The 17,426-nt window shown below is 41.0% G+C and overlaps 1 protein-coding gene across 5 annotated transcripts in view; it reads right to left on the bottom strand.

Moving 5' to 3' along the window:
* fmr1 (fragile X messenger ribonucleoprotein 1) overlaps positions 1–17,426 on the bottom strand; it is a 96,917-nt gene that overhangs the window by 8,875 nt on the left and 70,616 nt on the right. For all 5 annotated transcript variants that reach the window (XM_073057775.1, XM_073057776.1, XM_073057778.1 and 2 more), the window contains 6 exons: positions 12,778–12,856; positions 12,581–12,690; positions 9,101–9,187; positions 5,787–5,982; positions 3,506–3,706; positions 2,761–2,840 (listed from right to left, as the gene is read on the bottom strand). In XM_073057775.1, coding sequence (XP_072913876.1) covers positions 2,761–2,840; positions 3,506–3,706; positions 5,787–5,982; positions 9,101–9,187; positions 12,581–12,690; positions 12,778–12,856 — 753 coding nt within the window. The remainder of the gene's footprint in view (positions 1–2,760; positions 2,841–3,505; positions 3,707–5,786; positions 5,983–9,100; positions 9,188–12,580; positions 12,691–12,777; positions 12,857–17,426) is intronic.

Raw genomic sequence — 17,426 nt, 5'->3', positions numbered from 1 at the left:
ACTGACCAACTTAATTGTATTTTGTAAATATACACAAATTTAGAATTTGATGGCTGCAACACACTCAACAAAAGTTTGGACAGAGTTAAAATAAGATTGAAAAGTGCACAGAATATTCAAGTAACACCAGTTTGGAAGACTCCACATTAAGCAGGCTAATTGGTAACAGGTAAGGTATCATGACTGGGTATAAAAGTAGCATCCATCAAAGGCTCAGTCTTTGCAAGCAAGGATGGGTCGTGGCTCACCCCTTTGTGCCAAAATTTGTGAGAGAATTGTTAGTCAGTTCGAAAGGAACATTTCCCAACACAAGATTGCAGAGAATTTAGGTCTTTCAACATCTACAGTACATAATATTGTGAAAAGATTCAGAGAATTCGGAGACATCTCAGTGTGTAAAGGGCAAGGTCGGAAACCACTGTTGGATGCGCGTGATCTTCGGGCCCTCAGGCGGCACTGCCTAAGAAACCGTCATGCTACTGTGACAATTATAGCCACCTGGGCTCGGAAGTACTTTGGAAAACCATTGTCACTTAACACAGTCCGTCGCTGCATCCAGAAACTGGATTGCAACTTGAAAATGTATTACGCAAGGAGGAAGCCATACATCAACTCTATGCAGAAACGCCGGCGAGTTCTCTGGGCCCGAGCTCATCTCAGATGGACCGAAAGACTGTGGAACCGTGTGCTGTGGTCAGATGAGTTCACATTTCAGTTAGTTTTCGGAAAAAAACGGGCGTCGAGTTCTCCGTGCCAAAGATGAAAACGACAATCCTGATTGTTATCTGTGAAAGGTGCAAAAGCCAGCATCTGTGATGGGATGGGGGTGCATCAGTGCCCATGGCATGGGTGAGTTGCATGTATATGAAGATACCATTGACTCTGAGGCGTATATTAGGATTTTAGAGAGACATATGTTGCCATCAAGGCAACGTCTCTTCCCGGGACGTCCATGCTTATTTCAGCAGGACAATGCAAGACCACATTATGCACAGGCTACAACAGCGTGGCTTTGTAGACACAGAGTGCGTGTGCTTGACTGGTCTGCTGCCAGTCCAGATCCATCTTCAATTAAAAATTGGCGCATCATGAAGAGGAGAATCAGACAACGGAGACCACGGTCTGTTGAGCATCTGAAGTCTTATATCAAACAAGAATGGACAAAATTTCCAATTGCAAATTTGCAATTAATATCCTCAGTTCCAAAACTATTAAAAAGTGTTATTAAAAGGAAAGGCGATGTAACACAATAGTAAACATGCCTCTGTCCCAACTTTTGTTGAGTGTGTTGCAGCCATCAAATTCTAAATTTGTGTATATTTACAAAATACAATTAAGTTGGTCAGTAAAACTATTGAAAATCTTTTCTTTGTACTTTTGTCAGTTAAGTAAAGGTTCACATGAATCAACATATCACAGATTTTTGTTTTTATTGCATTTTGGAAAATATCCCAACTTTTCTGGAAATGGGGTTTGTAAGAAACTGGTAGGTGGAAAAGGTAAGACTGGAGGAGGAAAAGAATCTGATAGGAGAGGAAAGTGGATCATGGGAGAAAGGGAAGGAGGGGCACTGGGGGAGGTGATAGGCAGGTGAGGAGAAGAAGCATGAGGCCAAGAGTGGGGAATTGAAGCACAGGGAAGGGGACAGATGGCTTGTTGTTTCTCCAACCTGAGAGTGTGTTTATAACTTGTACAGGTTTCACGTACCACAGAAACATTCCAAAGTATCATAAATTTAAAGCTTTCTTATTTGCAGTCTTTCTCTAGCCATATATGCATTTGATCTGATCATTAATTTCTATTCTGGTAAGCAGGTAGATGGACAATGCTGTAAGATAACTATTCTTGCACAGCTGAGTGGTTCCACATTCTAAAATACAAACCATCAGCAGCAGACAACTCAAATGCCTCTTTTACAATATCTTAAGATTTATAAATAGGTCTTGTGACAATATACCTATACTTTAGGTAATAAAGATATATACCTTTATGTCACTTTGATCTACAATACCAAAATCTGGGATTTATTTAGAATTTCATAGAACAGTACATCACAGGAACTGGTCCTCCGGCCCACAACATTGTGCCAAACCAAGTAAATTAGTAATCAAATGACCAATTAAATTAATCCCTTATGCCTACACAATATCCAGATCTCTCCATTGCCCTCACATTCATGCACCTAACCAAAAGTATCACCACCCCAGGCAGTGCGTTCTAGTCACCTACCACTCTGTGTAAAAAAAATTTGCCCTTCACCTTGAAACTTACCCTTCTGCCCCCCACCTTAAATGCATACTTTCTGTTATTAGATTCTGCAGCCTTGGGGGGAAAAAAAGGATTGTCTGTGTACTCTATGCCTCTCATAATTTTATAAAAGCTCTATCAAATCTTCCTGCAACTTCTGCGCTCCAGAGAAAACAACCCAAGTTTGTTCAACCTCTCATTACAACACGTCCTCTAATCCAGGCAGTATCCTGGTAAACCTCTACTGCACTGTTTCCACACATTTAATGTTCTTCCAATAATGGGTGGCCAGAACTATATGCATTAACTCCAGATAAGAATTTTAATTAGTATTTACAAATGTTAATGTAGCAAATCAGCTAAAGTGCAGCTTTTTCTTTGTATATGAAGTCAGGCAATATGATAAACCTTAGCTTCAAACCCATTTAATTGCTAAATACAATCTTCCTGAATTGAGACCTCAGCGTAGACAAATCTTAACAATGCAAGCCAAAACCATAACCAAAAGGCTACCTCCAACGAGCTGTCTGTCGTCCCAGTCTTCGAGTCTCTTGACGAATTGCGTTTACGGATGTCTGCCCTCAAGAATTCATCTAAAACACCAAAAAAGCCGAAAAAAATTGAAGTCATCCTAAACTGGGACTGCAGACCAGTGCATGAATGCCTGAAAGAACACATGTACGAACACAGACACACATAATATTCAGTTCTCAACATATTACTGTTATTCACCTGTACAAGCAAAATTACAATAACCTGTTCAATCTGTAGATTGTGACAGTATTAGTCAGCAATACAAACATGATTCATCTCTTCAGTTGTCAAAAAACAGCACTTGTTAATCTATACACACTATGACACATATTGCAATCAGCACATAAAAATGCCAATATCCATGTAGTTTTAAATAATGCAAAATTACAAAACGACAAAACAGTATGGTTATTGAATTATTTATTTATTATTTACAGATACAGCACGAAGCAGGCCTTTCTGGCCTAATGAGCCGAACAGCCCAGTGACCCACCTATTTAACCCCAGCTAAATAACAGGACAATAAGCATTAACGTACTAACTGGTATGTCTTTGGACTGTATGAGAAACCCATATGCTCACAGCAGGAATGTACAAGCTTTCTTAGAGGGCAGTGGAACTGAACTCCAAACCACGACACCCTGAGCTGTAACAGTATTGTTCTACAAAAAGCCTCTAAATCTTGGAGGGCAAAAAGGATAATGACACATGTGTAGCCATTTACCTGAAACCGCTGACAGATTTTTGTTACTCCCACGACCGCGACCTCCCCCACGGCCACGCCCAGGATTGCCACGCCTACGGCCATCCCCTCGACGTGAATAGGACTCCCTTTCTTCATCTGTTGGTGCCAGTGACCAGTCACTTAGCTCATCTCTGTGCTCAGATTCTGTCTCAGAGGCATTAGAGGCTTCGGAGTTGTTACCTTAGCAACGAGAAGGGGAAAATATAAATCAGTCAATGGAATTTAAAAGGTATATTACAGAAAACAAAATAAGCAATTGAAAAAGCAATACTCTTATTTCTAAAATAGCATTTGATTCAGATCACTGCTCAGCTTTAAGTGCCACATCTCAACCTTATGAAACAAGTATAATGAAGCCAATAGGCATTGTTTAATGTACTTGCTGGCAGATCTTCCCACATTGCTCTAGCTTATCCTAAACAAATGTAACACTGTAAAACGTACATCAATATATATCCACATTTTAAAATTCCTCCCACCTATTTTTTCCCCAAAAGAACTTGATTTCCATCACAACCTGCCAGCACAGAACATAGAAACCTACTGGAGTTTAGAAGAATGATAGAGAAACTCATTGAAACCTATTGAAAATTGGAAGGCTTGTCTGTTGCAGCAGTCCAGGAGAGGAGACACCGGAGGCAGTGTTAGCATGATGTTCATAGTGGGTTGGCGGTTGGCCTCTCGTATTGGTGCCGCGTTCAAATAGTGGAAGACAAGCTAGATTGCGCCTCTGTGTCTGCAAACTGCTTGTTCTTGCTGTTAACACCAATTTGCCATCAATTTACAGAACATGACACTCAGGAACAGGCTATATGTTTTGTGTGACTATGTTTACTGCTATCTTATATGTGCTTATGTGTCTTGTGCTGAGTATGAGTTTTGGTACTGTGTTTGTACCTTGGCTCTGGGACAATGCTGTTTAGTTTCATGGATATTCATATAGGACTGAATGATAATTAAACTTGAACTTGAACTGCAGTTTCTCTCCATTTAGATAAAAGTCTACCTTTAGTTTCTTTCCAAAGTGCAACACCTATTTCTCACATCGGAGTCCATTGCCAGGCTTTTGCCCTCTAACCCAACCTACCTATAAGTTATGGCACAATCCAAATATCCTCATCACAAACTGAACTCCCATGTTTTTGTGTCAATGACAAACTTTGATAACTAGTTCACCCTTGTTCAAATTGAATTAACTTTATTTCTTACATCCTTCACATATATGAGTAAAAATCTTTATGTTAGATCTGTCTAACTGTTCAATTTATAGCAATTTGTAATAAATAGTATGTACAAAAGGACAGTCAACATAGCATAGAAATACAATTGTATCAGCATAAATTAATCAGTCTGATGGCCTGGTGGAAGAAGCTGTCCTAGAGCCTGTTGATTCTGACTTTTATAGTGCGGTACCGAGTCCCAGATGCTAGCAGTTGGAACAGTTTGTGGTTGGGGTGACTCAGGTCCCCAATGATTCTTCGGGCCTTTTATACACACCTATCTTTGTAACTGTCCTGAATAGTGGAAAGTTCACATCTATAGATGTGCTGGGCTGTCCACACCACTCTCTGCAGAGTCCTGCGATTGAGGGAAGTATAGTTCCCATACCAGGCAGTGATGCAGCCAGTCAGGATCAATGTGCCCCTGTAGAAAGTTCTTAGGATCTGGGGGCCCCACACCAAACTTCTTCAACCATCTGAGGTGAAGGAGGCACTGTTCTGCCTTTTTCACCAAACAGCAGGTATGTATAGACCACGTGAGATCCTCAGTAATGTGTATGCCGAGGAACTTAAAGCTGTCCACCCTCTCAACCCCAGATCCATTGATGTCAATAGGGATTAGCCTGTCTCCATTCCTCCTGCGTTTTTGCGACATTGAGGGAGAGGTTGTTTTCTTGACACCATTGTGTCAGGGTGATGACTTCTTCTCTGTAGGCTGCCTTGTTATTATTTGAGATAAGGCCAATCCATGTAGTACTGTCAGCAAAATTAATCAGCAGATTGGAGCTGTGGGTGGTGACACAGTTATGGGTATACAGAGAGTAAAGGAGGGGGATATTATTAATAGTAGTTCAAAATATTCAAGAGATATTACCATTTACCTGAGAATTTTTAAAAATTACTTCAAAAACTTCCAATCAACCTGTTAAAAATTGAAAAAGCAAATTTGATTGCAATAAATCTCAATTACAAATATTTCAACAGAGTTGGAATAAAGCGATTTTTCTCTGTAACTCGGTATGGGTAAATTAAGAATATACCTGATGCATATCCTGGGCCTCGCCTGCCACGCCCTCGACTTCCATAAGGTCTGCCCCCGCGCAAGTAACTTGTGCTCTCGTCAGCTGAATAGCCTCTTTCTTTATCAGAGCGGTTTGCAGGGGTCCTCAAACCTGCACCCATCTGCCGAAGTTGCTCATCTATTTGTAAACGTTCCATCCGGAGCTGGTCAACTTCCTGTGCACAAGAAGCACAAAGACTTTCAAAATTGCTAGATTCGCCACAATATTTATAAAAGAGGATCTGCAGAAAGTCTGCAAACTTCCTTTACCTAAAATTTAATGCAACTAATAGTTACAACAACTCCACCATGGACAGTCCCAACACTTCTGCAAAAGCAGGGTTAGGCATGGGGCTAGCAACCTTTTACAGTACAAAGCCAGAGCTTACAGAAACACCAAAAGAAACTTCAAAGACCTCATCCCTGGGAGAGGAAAAATCTTTGCGTCGAACATATAGATGGACGACACCAGGAGATGATTTGATTGGCCCTAATCAGAGGGCTGGCGAGCTACTGTGGGCAGCCTATGCCCCAGTAGGGATGAAGCTGTTAAGAAAATTAAAGTCATATGATATTGTTTTGGTGAGTGGGTATGAATTAAGGAGAAATACATCCAGTTACTCTGATCAAATGCTTACTACCATTCTCTGAAAACACAACATTCATCAAATGCAGCTGCTTATGTTGAGAACATTACAAATCCTATCCTAAAGACTGACAATCATGGAAACAGTCCTCAAGATGACAGATAATGAAATTCCTTCAGCTGATGTGCATGCAGCAAGCACCACAAAGGGCACCAGAAGCAATAAAAAAACCCTTTTGCCCTTTCATCTACCTGACCATGGTCGTTTGATTACATTATAGACAACACACTCAACATACCATCCAAGCATTGTAGATAAAAAGCACTTCCAGTATTTTACTTCACCTTTCAGCTTTCCTTTTGCCATTTCTGTACTTATAGCTCCTACACAAATATATAAATCGAAGAGTATGCCATTTTGCTCCATTACTTCAACAAGTTCTTAGTTGATCTCCTGTCTCAAATACCTTTTTTGTGCACCATTCCCTAAATCTCTTGATTTCTTTTGTATTGTGAAATTGATTAACCTCAGGTTTGAGCCCCCAAAGGCCTTTGGGGAAAAGAATCCCGAAGATTTACAACCATTTGAGTGAAAAGATTTCTTTTCATTTCAGTCCTCTGGACTTTTGTTAAGTACATTAAAACCTGGTTGGTAATTTAGTTTCAAGCCTTTTTGTCCTCTCCTCACTCACCCATCGCAAACACTGCAATTTTTCTGCACTTGAAAACTTGACTTGTCTACATTCATTTCCAAATCTGACAAAATGAAATCAGAAACATTTACTGAATCTTTCTCCACAGATACTTCCCAGCTTGTTGAATATTCCGAGCTTTTTCCATGTTTATGTCATTAAGAAACATTTGTAACACACACAAATTATATTGTCACTGATGCTTTTCTTTTCAAGCAACAGCTAACTGCAAAAAAAGTTCTAATTTCAGGCAATTCAGTTTAGTAGATGAGGAAAAAACATCAATAACACATGGCAGATGAGTCATTGATGATGAAACTGCCATGTGAGATTACATTTTCCACCATCCAACCACTGGCCAAAATCTTTTACTACTACACCACTGTTGCATAGAAGTTTTATATTTTAGACGTTTGCAATTTTGCATCACTCTAATGGCACTCTCTAGTTGTAGTTCACAAAGGGGGTAAAAGTAAAGAAAATCCGGAGTAACAGCATATTTCTCATACCTTAGGCAGCACAAAGTTTATTATAAAAAATTGTAAGATTCTTTAGCAAGATTTTTTTAAAAAATCACAAAATCAAAATTGGTACAACACAGAAGGACAAGGATCTCACACATCAGTAGTGAGAGGACAGTAAGTAGTAAGACACTAGAAGGTTGGCTTTGAGGTGGGGATGGGCTTGGTGGATATAATGCTGAGGTTTTAATGCTGAAGTGCTCACACCACACTTGGGAGTATTGTGAGCAGTTTTGGGCCCATTATCAAAGAAAGGATGTGCAGGCATTGGAGAGGATTCAGAAGAGGCTCATCAGAACGATACCAGGAATGAAAGAGGTAACATATGAGGAGCGTTTGACGGCTATGAGCCTGCACCTACTGGAATTTAGAAGAATGAGGGGATATATCATTGAAACCTATTGAATACTGACAGGCCTAGAACGTTATTAGATTGAAGGGAGATTTAATAGAGGTATACAAAATTATGAGGGGTATAGATAGGGTAAGTGCAAACAGGCTTTTCCCCCCACAGTGGCTGGGTGAGACTAGCACAGCTGGTTATGGGTTCAGGGTAAAAGGTGAAATGTTTGAGGGGAACATGACGGGTATTTTCTTTACTCAAAAGTGTGGAATGAACTGCCAGCACAAGTGGTGGATGCAGGATAGATTTCAATATTTAAGAGTAATTTGGATGAGTACATGGATGGGAGGGGTATGGAGGGCTAAGATTTGGATGGAAGTTCATGGGCTTAGGCAGTTTAATTGTTTGGCATTAACTAGATGGGCTGAAAGGCCTGTTTCTGACCTATGGTGTTTTATGACTCTATGACCCTCTGCCAGATTTCTGAATGGACAATGAACCCATGAACACCCCACTATTTTTGTTCTCCTTTTGGCATGGCTTAGTTTTTAAATATATATATTTATTGTAATTTATAGTATATTTTATGTGTTTCACTGTACTGCTGCCGTAAAAAACAAATTTCTGTGAGAGTAAATCGGATTCTGATTCTGTAAATACTGCCTCCGTTAGCGGTGACCACAACCTGCAAGATTGAATGGGAAGCAAATTCAACTCTAACATATGCATAACAACACACACAAAATGCTGGTGGAACACAGCAGGCCAGTCAGCATCTATAAGGAGAAGCACTGTTGACATTTCGGGCCGAGACCCTTCGTCAGGACCAAGGCTGTGTTCCACCAGCATTTTGTGTGTGTTGTTTGAATTTCCAGCATCTGCAGATTTCCTTGTGTTTGTTCTAACATATGCATACCAGGATTAAAAAAGGAAAAGATACAAAAGTCCTCGAGCAATTGCTAAGTCCTGAAATGAAACCTAGCTGTCTAAGGAAAGGAGCTATTCACATTTCAGGACACTATGATCATGAAAGTCCATTCTCCATTAAGTATCAATACAAGAAATAGAAAAGCCTTTAGGCATAAAGTAGTTACAAGGAAATGAAAATAACTAGCAGCTAACTAGTATAACAAGAGGAAGTTCAGCTCTTACCTTTAAGTAATTTAGATGGTAGTCTAATAGAACACGAGCATTGCTTATGCTTTCCTTTGTTCCAACAAACACAAAAGGAACCATGCCCTGTAAATGATCATTGAAATATTAACACCCTTAATATAAACAATCTCACAAATTAAAACTTTTTCATTGGCACAACTCAGTTTGTAACATTTCAATATGCTACCCTATTAATAATTGGTTTATATTTTGTAAGATCAAATATAAATTGTATTCAAGAAGCCAAGAATCCATAGAGAACACGGGTTAACGTATTGGCAACATCTGAACACAATGGTGAATTCGGTGAGCCAGGAAATTAAGTTCTTTATCTTATGAAATTTCTGGAGATTTAGTCAGATTCATCAAGTTCTGCAGAATTCTATCCTGTTCCACCAAACATGCATCAACCTTTGTCCTCAGGAAGTCTAGCTGTGGGCTATTTTGGTAGTAGTCCTTGAGCATCCCATTCTATTTTTAGAAAAGATGGATAGTTTGGAAGAACTTTTATTTTAAAAGGTTAGACTAATCCATAGAGCTAAGATCTATTGTTAAAGCTGAGACATTTTCATCCTTCGTAGTCAATGGAAAGAAAACTCTAAGCTCACCTTAAGATGTTGATAAAGTCATTTATGCAAAGTTATGGCTAATACCACTCATCATCATCATCATGTGTTGTGCCGTATGATGTGGGCAATCATGATCTATGACCAAGATTGGTCTTAGCAAATTCTACTGAAGTGGTTTGCCATTGCCTTCTTCTGAACAGTGTCTTACAATATGGATGACTCCATCCATCATGAATACTCTTCAGAGTTTGTCTGCAATGTGTCAGTGGTCACATAACCAAGACCTGTGATATTCACCACCTGCTCCCAAAGTTTCATGTGATCCTGATGGGGGGGGTGGGGGGGGGGGGTGTACTAAGCAGGTGCTACACCTTACCTAAGGGTGACCTACAAGCTTGTGGAAGGAAGGAACACCTTACACCTTCTTTGGTAGAGATGCATCTCCACCCACTGCCATCCGTAGAATTAAATAGTTTTGATTGAAGCTGAGATTGAAGATGTAAAAATTCTTCAGTTGGGCAAATAATTTGAAATGGATAATAAAAGAGATGCCGAAATCCTGAAAAAGGAATTTAAAAAATAAGAGAATTATAGGATTGGGGAGATAACAAAAAGTAAAAGAGTGGAGCTATGAACGGGTTTGTAAACGACACTGAAATAGGTGTTTTTTTCAACTAGGACTTAATGCATGTTAGCAAGCACAAGGATCATGGGCAAACTGGATGAGTTTGGCCATTATTAAAAGGAAGATGGAGTACAAGAGTGGGAAGCCTTGAAAGAACCATTTAGGATATCAGTGAGACCGTACCCAAGTACTGTGTACAGTTTTGGTCTCTTTCTTAAGAGATATATACTTCCATTACAGGCAGTTCAAAGAAGATTTACTAAGCTGATTCCTACAATTGACTGGCTACCTTGAGGAAATAGTGAGTCTACACTTACTGGAGTTGGAAGAATGAGAAACATGGGTTCTGAAGGGTTTGACAGGCAAGATGCTGACAGGATGCTTCCCCTCTTGAGAACACAGAATCTTTGGACAGTTTCACAATAAAGGGTTATCTACTTGAAGGGGGAGGAGGGGTTGTGAATCTTTGAAATTATCTACTCCAGAAAGCTGTGGAAGATGAATTGTAGGGCAGTTGAAGGTGATGGTGAACTTGCAGTAAAGTGCAGCAAATCAAAGCAGAGTAATTAAAGATTAGATGAGTTAAGATCTATCACAATGATGAAGCAGCTTTGAAGGACCATTTTTTTCTTTCCTGCTTTTTTCAGTCTTTTCAAATGTACAAATGAGTTTTGAAAATGTTGCAGGAATTGTAAATCTGAAACATCAGAAAATGTTGAAGTTAGCAAAAAGAAATAGCTAACATTTCAGGACTGTGATTATTTATCACAACGGGAAGAAATTTCTGGATGAACTTTGCACAGAAGTGTCCTGCTGAAGGGTCTCGACCCAAAATGTCGAATGTACTCTTTACTGTAGATGCTGCCTGGCCTGCTGAGTTCCTTCAGCATTTTGCGTGTTGTTTGCATACAATAATTCAATCAGAAAGGTATGGAAACACCAATGCCCTTGAATGGAAAAGCCTACAAAAAAGTAGTGCATATGGCCCAGTCCATCACAGGTAAAACCCTTCCCACCACTGAGCATATCTACAAGGAGCCATGTCGCAGGAAAGCAACATCCATCATCAAGAATCCCATCATCCAGGCCATGTTCTCTTCTCATTGCTGCTATCAGGAAGGTGGTACAGGAACCTTATTACCCACACCACCAGGTTCAGGAACAGTTATTATCCTTCAACTATTCTCTTTTGAACCAGAGGGAATAACGTCCCTCAACTTCACTCTCACCATCAATGAACTGTTCTCACAAACTATGGAGTCACTTTCCAGCACTCATCTCATGTTCTTGATATGTATTTCTTATGCATTTATTCTTATTTCTTTCCTTCCTTCCTTTTGTATTTGCTCAGTTCATTGTCCACCCTGTTAGCTGTGGTCTTTCACTGACTCAATTGTATTTCTTGTATTTACTGTGAATGCCTGTGCAAAAATAAATCTTAAGGTTGAATATGGTGACATGCAAGTTCTTTGCTTTTAACATAGAAACGTGAAGTCAGAAGAGAAAAAAAAATTGCAAAATGAGACTTCTAGCAAAGGTGAACAAAGGCAGATAGGCAATAAGGAAAAATCTATTCTTGGTAATGACACAGGTGTGAGTGAAGCTTCTCTCAGGATCAAATATGACCCCAAGGTTGGAAACAGAAATGGCTACCTGCTTCAACAATCTTTATTAGATAGTAGGCAAAAAGTGTTAACAAAATTTGTTAATTGCAAGGAGTGGAGTATGGGACTTAGTTTACTTCATGGGATTTAGCAGGAAGTAATTTAGGAGAAGGAAAATACTGGTCACAAACCTCTGCTGTCTTGTAGCTATACCCACTCACGGAGGAGGCTTCAGGAGTAAACGCAGAGGAAAAATCCAGAGCGGGAGTTCCTAAGATGGTCCTACACTAAATTCAACACTGACTGACAACTTCTGCAACTTGTTGGTGTCAAATTGTATCGGTCTCTGCTGTTCCTTTAGATTCATCAGCTGTGTGGAGAGGGGAAGCCTGCTGAAATGACAACAGTTTACTCTCCATACTTCACTGCCCTGGGTTGCAGACATAGCTAGGACACAACATCCATGGTCGATCCCGTCCAATGGAGGCCCCATATTAGGAGCTGAGGGACAAAAGGGGGTAGATCAGAGCAATGGGAAGTATGGAAGACAAGGGGATGGGGAAAATATAACTGCTCCCTTGTTGCTGGAAGTCACAAATTCAGGATGATGTATTTGAAATCACTTACATACTTCTGTTACAGTTTTTGCAAAAACTAGCTGCAGCATTGCTACACATACCTCTTCCCTTGGAATCTTCTTATCACCATCTCCTTCAATTCTCACTCGGACAACTCCGGATTTGTCCACAATTTCTTGTATGAGTTTTCCATTTTTGCCTATTACTTTTCCTAGACAAAAAATTCCTTGATATTGATAGCAATCAAACTCAGATGTAACAAACTTAATAAATTACAAGTTGTAAATGACAGACTCACCTACAAGGCTCCTTGGAACTTGCACGGAATCTTCTGTAAACTCGAGATAATTCCTGGCCTGCTTCACTGCTTCCTGGTCCTATAAATCAGATTGATATTAAAGGAAGAATGTCGCCTAGAGAGAACATTAATTTCAACTAAATTAATGATATTAATGTTACCATTTCTGTATAAAGTTAAGCTGCAATTCTACTTGATTTGAATTTACTTGGCATTTTTCTTCCTTCTCTATTGAAAGATTTTTAAAATGATCACACCATGGATGGCAGCCTGTGGTGAACATAAACACGAGGAAATCTGCAGATGCTGGAAATTAAAGCAACACACACAAAATGCTGGTGGAATGCAGCAGGCCAGGCAGCATCTATAGGAAGAAATACAGATGATGTTTTGAGCCGAGACCCTTGGTCAGGACTAACTAAGAGAAGAGCTAGTTAGTCCTGACGAAGGGTCTCGGCCTGAAACGTCAACTGTACTTCTTCCTATTGATGCTGCATGGCCTGTTGCGTTTCACCAGCATTTTGTGTGTGTTGCTGTGGAGAACATGCCTGGTCTCTGTGAGAGGCCAAGACATAGGAGCAGAATCAGGCCATTTGGCCTATTGAATCTCTGCCATTCAATCATGGTTGATCTTTTTCTTCCCTATTCAGCCCCATTCCCCGACCTTCTCCCCGTAACCTTTGATGTCATAGTCAATTAAGAACCTATCAATATGTGCCCTCTTGTCCCAGACTTACCCACCATGGGAAACATCCTTTCGACATCTACTCTGTCTAGGCCTTCCAACATTCGAATGGCTTCAATGGGATCTCCCCCCTCTTTAAAGTTCAGCAAGTACAGGCCCAGAGCTATCATACATTCCTCACATGATAAACCTTTCATTCCTGGAATCATCCTTGTGAACCTCCTCTGAACCTTCTCCAATGCCAGCACATATTTTCTTCGATGAGGAGCCCAAAACTGTTCACAATACTCAAAGTGAGGCCTTGCCAGTGCCTTTATAAAGCCTCAGCATCACATCCCTGCTTTTATATTCTAAACCTGTTGAAATGAATGCTAACATTGCATTTGCCTCCCTCTCCACTGACTCTACCTGCAAGTTAACCTTTAGGTTGTTGTGTTGCCCTTAAGGCATTCATTTAGTTTATTATATTTTCGCTTTAGTAATTTGTTTGTAATCGTTTTCTAGTTAAAGTTAAGGTTGTTGAAAGTAAATTCGTTGTCTGTGATATATCGCGGCATGTGATGATGTCACACCCGGTTTCGCTGTGTCCTGTGGGAAAATACCGGTTTGGAGAAATGGGACGGTGGGGGCTTGTGTGTGCAGGATCAGCGCGAGAAGTTTTCTTTCTACGCACTAGAAACATCATAGAAGCGATGCCGTAAGTTCATAAGATAATCGATATGTTGAAGTAAAAATGTTAGCGCTGATTCTGTTAAAAGTAATGACGGTTGATAAAGTTTATGTTCTTTGTTATTTAAAGAGTTGCGGATAGTTTGTGTTGGGAGTGTATTTAAAGCAGTTGATGGTGTAGATAGATTCTGATTGTATGTTGTACTTTAATGTAACATAGTTTGTTGTAGTTTTATTTTTGCAAGTATTTATGATGTAAATGTGATGCCAAGAAGGAAACAAATATTGTATATATTTTGTATTGTTTTATCAAGTTTTCACCATACGTTAATGTGGAAGAGTGAACAGTAAACGGTTAATCTTACTGGGATCGTGCCTCATTGACTCCGGTTTATACTGCGTGTTTAGTTCAGAGTTTTTACACCTGTGTGAGAACACTACAGTGAAAAGGCAGCATTACCAGGTGTTTCAAGTGCTACGATGGCATCGTGATCCAGCGTCAAGTCGTTGCCATTCAGCGCCAGGAGTAGTAGGGCATCAACAAATAAGACTGCCCACGCAAGAGCTAAAGCAGAAACCGCTAAGGTGCGAGCATCATATGCTGAACAGGAAGCAGTTGCCAGAGAAGCCAAAAACCATAAGGAAGCGGCTGCCAGAGAAGCCAAAAACCAGTTGGATAGGGTAAGGATAGAAGCAGAGTTAGAAGTGCTGATGCTACACCGAGAAACTGAAGCTGCCAGGGTGGAAGCAGAGATATTAGAAAATGCACGTTCTGGATGACGTAAAATCTACTTCAGAAAGGACCAGATTGGAACGCACAAGCGACTACGTCCGATCTCAAATGGACTTGAAGAGTCGTTCTTCCTCTCCATACTTATATGCTAACATCCCATTTCATGAGGAGTCAAAGAGAAGTCCAATTGCATCACATCCATCTGAGGAAGATAATTTACCCTTGCAACTTTGCGACGAATTCAAGAATTAAAGGGCTGATGACAAATACTTCTCAACACCAAACTTACCAGATTTGGCGAGAGGAGAGGCAAAGGCTGAATTCAGAACAGCAAATCCCATAACAAATGTACACCCTCAGTCATATACCCACCGACATATTCCCCCAGCCAGCATGCCACTTGCAGTTGAACCCATGGCACAGTATTTAGCACGACGAGATCTCGTTACTTCAGGACTATACAAGTTTGACGATAAGCCTGAAAATTACCGTGCATGGTACTCCTCATTCGCCAACGCTATCCACGGAGTCCAGCTCGGAGCAACCCAAGAGTTGAATCTTATGACGAAATGGCTGGGAAATGAATCATGCGAACAGGTGAGACGCATACGTTCAGTGTACATCAACAACCCCAAGCTAGCCTTATGCAAAGCATGGGGGAGACTTCGGGAGTGCTATGCGGCCCCTGAAATTATTGAAACGGCACTATTTCGACGCCTGGAAAATTTTCCCAAGGTGTCAGCCAAAGACCACACTAAGCTAAGAGAGCTCGGAGATCTACTCATGGAGATTGAAGGCGCTAAAGAAAATGGATATTTAACTGGCCTGTCATATTTAGTTACTTCATACGGAATTAGACCAATCGTGGACGAACTTCCATTTGGGCTGCAGGAAAGGTGGGTGTCTGTTGGCTCAGAGTACAAGGAAAAGAACGATGGTCAATTTCCTCCCTTTGAGTATTTCACTAGGTTTGTGTGCAAGGAAGTGAAGAATTGAAACGACCCTAGCTTCATGAGTCAAGGTAGCAGTACAATTCACACCAAGCCAGTCAAATCCACTTCGAATAATTTTAACATCAATAAACCTGTCTCAGTGCATAAAACTGAAGTCTCTACAACTAACAATGACCCTAGCAAAAAATGCAGAACGATTAGGAAAAAACCCTTTGACGAGAGGATGGCCCTTCTCAAAGAGAAAAAAATGTTTTAAATGCTGTTCCTCTACCTCTCACCTTGCTAGAGAGTGTACGATCCCCGTGAGTTGCTCGGAATGTAATAGCACTAATCACGATGGGGCTGTGCACTCCGGCACGTTACCGCAAACTGACAAAGCTCCTTCACCCTCACAAGAGGACGGCGGGGAGGAAGAGGATCACTCCAAGACAACTGTTGTCAGCTCAAGCTGCACAGAAGTTTGCGGTCAAGGTCAGTCAAGCCGTTCTTGTTCAAAGATCTGTTTCACTAAGGTGTACCCTAAGGAAGCCAAAGACAAGGCCATCAAAGCCTATGTAATTCTGGACGACCAGAGCAATCGCTCACTAGTCAGACCAGAGTTCTTTGATTTGTTCAACGTAGAGAGTAATCAGTTCCCATACTACCTTAGAACTTGCTCAAGCAGCGTAGAAACATATGGGAGGAAGGCAGAAGGCTTCCAGCTTGAGTCGCTGGATGGTAAAGTTGTCATCTGTCTCCCTCCGCTCTTAAGAGTGTAATGAAATTTTGAATAACAGCACCGAGATCCCGACGCCAAGCGCTGTGCGACACCAGCCCATCTCCACCACATTGCCAAGCACATCCCAGAACTGGACCCAAAAGCAGAAATACTTCTGCTACTAGGAAGAGATGTTCTCCAGGTGCACAAGGTCAGGCAGCAGGTCAATGGACCACACAACGCCCCCTTTGCCCAACGCCTGGATCTGGGCTGGGTGGTGATAGGAGAGGTGTGCCTTGGCAATGTACACAAACCGACAGTTAACATACTCAAGACCAAGGTGCTAGAGAGTGGCCGCCATTCAATTTTTCAACCCTGCACAAGCTACATGTGTATCAAGGAAGCATAACAGGGCTTTAACAAGCGTACTAAAGTAACTGACAAGACACTGGGACAGTCGGTCTTCGCTCAAACTGAGTATGATAATAAACTTGCTCCATCGGCACAAGACGCCATCTTCTTAAAAATAATGGACACCAAGGTCTTCAGAGATGAAGCAAATAACTGGGTTGCCCCACTACCTTTCAGAGAACCACGCCAGCGCTTGCCAAACAACAAAGAGCAGGCAGTCAAGCAGTTCACGTCTTTGCAAAAAACCCTGAAAAGGAAACCCGAGATGCAGCAACAATACGTAGCATTCATAGAGAAGATTTTCGCTAATGGACATGCTGAAGTAGCACCGCAACTGAGAGAAGGTGAGGAGTGCTGGTACCTCCCAACGTTTGGGGTTTACCACCCACAAGAGCCCAATCAGATCAAGGTGGTCTTTGACTCCAGTGCTCAGTGCACTGGTATCTCCCTTAATGACGTGCTCCTCACAGGCCCCAACATCAACAATACCCTTCTCGGGGT

Source organism: Hemitrygon akajei, chromosome 10 (assembly GCF_048418815.1).
Source record: "Hemitrygon akajei chromosome 10, sHemAka1.3, whole genome shotgun sequence".
Taxonomy (NCBI): Eukaryota; Metazoa; Chordata; class Chondrichthyes; order Myliobatiformes; family Dasyatidae; genus Hemitrygon; species Hemitrygon akajei.
Note: the sequence above shows the minus strand (reverse complement) of the source record. Positions and strands in the feature narration are given on the sequence as shown.